At 43.1% G+C, this 6,531-nt stretch overlaps 1 protein-coding gene across 1 annotated transcript; it reads left to right on the forward strand.

The window, feature by feature from the left end:
• The first annotated feature begins 2,053 nt into the window (after window positions 1-2,053).
• On the forward strand, window positions 2,054-6,065 carry GPHB5 (glycoprotein hormone subunit beta 5). The gene is made up of 2 exons (XM_040226308.1): window positions 2,054-2,257; window positions 5,877-6,065. The coding sequence occupies exons 1-2, from the start codon at window positions 2,054-2,056 to the stop codon at window positions 6,063-6,065; spliced, it is 393 nt and encodes a 130-aa protein (XP_040082242.1).
• The last annotated feature ends 466 nt before the right edge of the window (window positions 6,066-6,531 follow it).

The following is a 6,531-nucleotide window of genomic DNA, read 5'->3' on the forward strand; positions in this document are numbered from 1 at the left end:
GCACAGATGGATAATTATTGGTTTATTTTAATTTTTAAAGTACCAATATTAACCGAGTTTCTATGAGAAAAGCCTGCCCAAGTAGAAAATGTGAAAGATGCTGAAAACTACATGGAAAAAAATAAAAAGTCATTTTAAGTCCCATGCTGGAAGACCATCATGTTGAATACCTTAATATTTGTTTCCTGTGTGATTCATTTTAAGGTATTATTAATATGCTCTAATACTTAATGCATTTTAAGACATTCAAATGTTTCTTACCATGATTTCCATCCTTTCAGTTAATGATCCCATGTTCCTCCCAGGAAGAATTATTGTTTTGTCATCTTTCAATGCGTTGAAATGTGTTGTGAGTTAAAGGAAAGAGAGCTGTGAGCAGCTGGTGACTGCCTCCTGTTGAGAAGGAAAGTTGTGGTTACTGCAAAGGAAAATCTAATCCATCTTGCCCCAGTGCACTTGGTCTTCCAGAGCCAGGTGAACTACCTTTGACTGTTTCCCCAGGATTATGTCACCCACCAAGGTAACTTTCTTTTTCAGTAGGCGATGTTAAGAAACAAAACAACACCCTTTAAGTTAATCACTTTTGGAAAATAGAGAACGGCTTTATATTCCAAGGCTTTGATGTGTTTAGTGGTTCCTGTAAGGCTCTGCCTCCCTTTTCATTTTGATTGACAAGACCTTTCCTATATATTTGAGCAATCAAGCAGCCCAGTCACAGAGGGTAGAGGCATTTACCCAGAGCAAACTTGTACCACTCACTGCGACTTTCCAAAATCTTGAGTACAAGTTTCAGCTTTACAGGCGAGTCAGCTCCAGCAAGATCAGGTAAGTGCTTCTCCATACAGGAACTTCATTCTGCCTGAGGGTAAGTCCAGAGAGCCTTGCTAAGGTGACAGGTCAGGAGTAGGAACTGGGATATAAGTTTGGGAATAAATAACTCTGCAGTTTATATCATAATGAATTGGAGGTGTTCTGTAAGTGGAGAGTCCACCCTAATTTCAGCATTCAGGTATGTCTGTCTGGTGGGCCAACCATGAAAGAAGTGATTCTGGCTCCTGAAAAAGCACAGGAAATGATCAAGACCCAGGAAAGACCCTGATGCTGGGAAAGGTTGAGGGCAGGAGGAGAAGAGGGCAACAGAGGATGAAATGGTTGGATGGCATCATCAACTCAGTGGACGTGAGTCTGAGCAAACTCAGGTGGATAGTGAAGGACAGGGAAGCCTGGCATACTACAGTCAATGGGGTTGCACGACTGAGCCACTAAACAACAACAGAGAGGATAGACAGTAGATTGGTATTTGAGTGGGGTTGTGTTTTAAATACCCCTGATGCTTTCCATCATTCAGATTTAAATTTAGTCACAACAAGATGCCTATCACAGTTGAGGCTTAGATCAAAGGGAATTTGTAGCAACTAGGACACATTTTTATCAATGGCCACCAAGTCGGATGTGAGAGCTATTCTGCATATCCACGTTTTATGGTTTTGTGCTGGGTTGGGTTAGTAACAATACATATGGGGCATGCAATTATTATTTATCTACCCCTCTCCATTTCTCATCCATGACATTGGAAATATAATTTCGAGTGAAGCATGTAGCATGATACCAAATACCTTGGATCTGAATAAAAATAATTCATGTGTGTTCATGTATTATGTTAGGATATGTATTACTTTTGGTGTTAGTCATATTCTGTATTCATTCTGAAGAGATTATTGGAACAAACTTCTTTAATGCACAAATCCAGCAGTTGGGATACCATAAGGAAAAGCCTTAGGATACCCTTGGAGGGTTGAGTGTCTAGTGACCTGAAATTCTAAGGGCAATGTCCCGTTGATAGTGACCCACACATTATCCATTGAGGTTGTTGTTATTGTTGTTCAGTTGCCTGGTCGTGTCCAACTATTCGCGACCCCATGGACTGCAGCACACCAGGCCTCCTTGTCCCTCACCATCTCCTGAAGTTTGCCCAAGTTCATGTCCATTGCATCGATGGAGGTAGCTAGATCCATTAATGAATTCTCCTTCCTTTTCCTCTCGGAGGAGCAGCATGAGGCTGGTGTGCCTTTTCCTTGGCCCCATGGCCCTCCTGCTCCTGGCTGGCTGTGGCTATGTCATCAGCACCTCCAGTGGGGACCTGCGCACATTTGTAGGCTGTGCAGTGAGGGAGTTTACTTTCCTGGCCAAGAAGCCGGGCTGCAGGGGCCTTCGGATCACCACGGATGCCTGCTGGGGCCGCTGTGAAACCTGGGAGGTGAGTCCCAGAAGAGGCTCTGGTAGCAATGCTTTCATGTCACTTGGACTGATTCTGAAGTACTCACTTAAAAAAATTTTTTCTCTTTATTTTTATTTTTGGTTGTGCTGAGTCTTCATTGCTGTGTTCGGGCCCTCCCTACTTGTGGAGAGAGGGGACCACTCTAGTTGTGGTGTGGGGCTTCATTGCGATGGCTTCTCTTGTTGAGGACTAGGGGCCCTACGGTGTATGCTTGGTAGCTGTGGCACTCAGGCTCAGTTGCCCTGAAGCATGTGGGATCTTTCCAGACCTGAGATAAAACCTGTGTCCCATGCACTGCAAGGCAGATTCTTAACCACTGCACCACCAGGGAAGCCGAAGTACTAAAGTTCTTAATGAAACGAGATGGAGCTGGGGTATCTATACTTTGTTATGGGTTAAACAAACAAACAAAAAACAACTACTTGGAATCTTCCAAAAATAATCTGAAAGAAGTATGATATTGCCCTTCTAATGAAGGGCATTGATAAAATTAATAATTTGATTGACATGGTGTCTGTCTACTTGGGGATCATCTCTGGGAGGCCAAGATGTGCTGTTTTTCTGCCCATTTTACAGATGAAATGCAAGAATTCAGTTGGTAGCTGACTGCAGAGTCATGCAGGGAGTCAGTGGAGAGTTCGGGATAAACTCCTGGTTCACGCTTATAACCCAAACTCTTCCCTGTGTTCCTCCCCCTTTAAAATGCCAGCCAGTTACCAAGTAAGGCCCCAAGCTAAGCAGCAGGTGAGGGCGTGTCCTCAGCCCCTCCTTCAGCGCCTTACCTTCAGCCCTGCTGTCTTCAGAAGACTTCCCCTAGAGTCATTCCTGGGCCCCTCAGGGATCATCATTGACAGACCTATTAAGGCTCTTCACATACAATTATATCCAGCTTTTTTAGAGACTGTACATTTCAAATGGGATAAAAACCTCGATCAAAGGTAGAATGCTATTAGGCTGAGAGGAGGAGATGTTTGAGGGGTGAGGAGACAGAGCACCTTTCAGCGCCCTGTAGGATCACACCATATAGTGACTGCTGCCTCTGCCCACTAGGGCCTGACTTGGTTCCTCATGAAGTACTAGCTCTCTTTTGTCACCCTGGCTCCAAAAACCTTTAATGATCACCCACTGCTGCAAATTCAGTAACTAACTTTTAAGGTCCTCAGCAATATGCCATCTGCCTATTTTCCCAGGCACTGTGCATATTATTAGCTCTGCCTAAGAGACTAGATTTTAAAGGTTTTATTCAATATTCCTCATGAAATCTTACTTTTGGTCCTTGTCTCATATTCCTGCTCACATTTATTCCTTGGTGCCTGTCTCCAGAACCAACTCCTCTAAGCCTTTTCTGACTCTCTGTTCAGCCCATGACCATCATCTACCTTTTTTATCTTATTTCCTTCTCCACCACACATTACATTTTAAGTTTTTTGAGTGGAGAGGTTCATTCTTGTGCCTTTCACGGCTCTTGTCAAAAGACATGTATAAGCAAGGCATTCAATAAATGTTGAATTAAAAGGGATGAATCCCTTCCTGGAGTTATACATCTTCTCATCAAATCGAGCCCATTTAGCAGCCTGGTGGCTCAGATGGAAGAATCTACCTGTAATGCAGGACTCTTGGGTTCAAGCCCTGTGTTGGGAAGATCCCCTGGAGAACAGAATGGCTACCCACTCCAATATTCTTGCCTGGAGAATTCTATGGACAAAGCAGTCTGGTGGGCTACAGTCCATGGGGTCACAAAGAATCGGACACAATTGAGTGACTAACACTAAACTAGAAGTCCATGAGCACTATGAAAGGACACTGCCATTAGGAAAAGTATCCTTCTATTCAGGGCTCAGAGAGCAACCTGTTATCATTTGGATAAAGTTATGGCCCTATGATTGGAATTGGATTATGGTAATGAAACCTGTAACTTAAATGAAACAACTCCACCAAGTTAGCTTCATTTTCCCATCATTTGGGGGCTTGAGACATAATAACAAATGAAAATTCAGTTGTTACAGATACTGTGGCTGTCACATGACCTCATACTTATGTGAGAAACTTTCTTGTGTTCAAGGCGTGGCCTGGCAGTGCCCTCCCCTGCTCACAGCCTTGTCGGGGCCATTTGGAGCTCTTTCTGGGCTAAAATCTCAAACTACAATTTCCCTTTAATTGAACGCATCTGCTTTTCCCTTTATAAATCAACGAATGGTTTACCTGGGTAGCGGTCACCCACAGGAGGTCAGGGACTGTGCTCTCACTGGGGAAACGGAAGCACTGAGACTATTAAGGAGCAGGAGTCTCCTTAATGTCAGGCAGCTTTTATGTATGCCTTTATTGTGGTAGGAAAATGGAGGCTATGTCTAGAAAGTAAATAAAAGAATGAGGTTTATTTCCCCCACAATCTGAAAGTTTCTGATTGATAAAGCACTTAATTTTGGTAACTTAACTGGGGAGCATGTCTGAAAATAAGGATATTCATGACGACACAGTGGCTGGATTTACTCTGAAGGTGGAACTATTGCTGAAAATAGCCTTTGCTTCTGGCCTAGGTTTAGGGTAGCTAGAGTTAGCAAATAACCAGACCAATCAAGCCAGGATGCCAGTTACGTTTGAATGTCACATAAACAACCTTTTTTTTTTTTTGGTATAAGTCTATCCCATGCAATATTTGGGACATACTTATACTAAAAATTGTTGTTTATTTGAAATTCAGATTTTACTGGGTATCCTGTATTTTATTTAGGGCTTCCCTGGTGGCTCAGAGGTTAAAGCATCTGCCTGCAATGCGGGAGACCTGGGTTCGATCCATGGGTCGGGAAGATCCCCTGGAGAAGGAAATGGCAACCCACTCCAGTATTCTTGCCTGGAGAATCCCATGGAGGGAGGAGCCTGGTGGGCTACAGTTTTATTTGGCAATATTGCCTGGGATTCCAGATTACTGAAGATAAGAGGACATGAAGCAAAGTGAGAAAGGATAAAACATTATCTGAGAAATAGTAGGAAGAAGTTGATATTGAACTTAACTCTTCTACATGGTCCTCATTGAAGGCAAAGCCATATTCCCATGACATGCATGTAAGATCTGCATCCTGGACCTCCACTAAACATATTTCATTTGCCTGGGACAAATGAAAGTGCTGTCCTCTGAAAGCTTGCTAGTTTTTATTTTTATACTACTTTCTTACTCTTGTAATTGCTCTGATAAGAACAATTGACTACACTTACTGAATGCTTACTTGGTGCTAGTCATCTACCATCTTACCTTATCTCCACAACAATGCTGGGAAGTAGGTATTTTGTTTTACAGATGAGGAAACTGATTTTCCAAGGTCTCCAACAAGTGGCAGATCAGGGATTCAAGCTTAATAGGTCTGATTGCAGGGTTTGAGATGCGTATAGGGCACTAAGGAATCTGCCTTGCTCTGTTTTCTTTTATTGATTCAACAGGTGGTTATTGAATTTGCTTTCTACTGGAAGGGAAACAAGTAAAGAAATAAACAAGTAAAGAAATGAATAACAAGCTAATCTCTCATAGTGATAAGTGGTACCAAGAAAATGAAACAGGATGGTATATTCTAACGGGTTTTCTGTTTTTTACCTGTGGGGACAGAAGCCCATTTTGGAACCCCCCTACATCGAAGCCCATCACCGAGTCTGTACCTACAATGAGACCAGACAGGTGACGGTCAAGCTGCCCAACTGTGCCCCTGGAGTCGACCCCTTCTACAGCTACCCTGTGGCGGTCCGCTGTGACTGCGGGGCCTGCTCCACTGCCACCACGGAGTGTGAGACCATCTGAAGCTGGCGTGACCTGCAGACACAGCTGGAGGGCGCCAGGCTCACGGACACACCTGCACGGGCAGCATGAGCAGCTATACCCCCTGAATTCAAGGACTGTTTAATTTTGACCCCTCCTATGCAGGAGGCTATATATCTCCCTTCTGCCCAGCTCAGGCAAAAGGCTGAGGCAGCATACTTACGCTAAAAATGCAAAACAGTATTTGTACCTTCCCTGACATAATTTCTCTGGTTCACCCACTACAAATTAAATTTTCTTTACCTTGAGTCTCAGAACATAACTCGTATATCATAACCCGCCTCCAATATGGATTTATAGTAAGCCAATATTTTAAATGCTTTGGGCATAATTAGGAAATGGGGCTAGAAAAGCCTTTAAATTCTCATATCTTATTTAATGACTGGTCTCCAAGTAGATTTATGATCAAAGTGCCAAGAATTAATAAAAACCAATGCTTTAGTCCTCA

Source organism: Oryx dammah, unplaced genomic scaffold, assembly GCF_014754425.2.
Source record: "Oryx dammah isolate SB20612 unplaced genomic scaffold, SCBI_Odam_1.1 HiC_scaffold_26, whole genome shotgun sequence".
In the NCBI taxonomy this organism is placed as follows: domain Eukaryota; kingdom Metazoa; phylum Chordata; class Mammalia; order Artiodactyla; family Bovidae; genus Oryx; species Oryx dammah.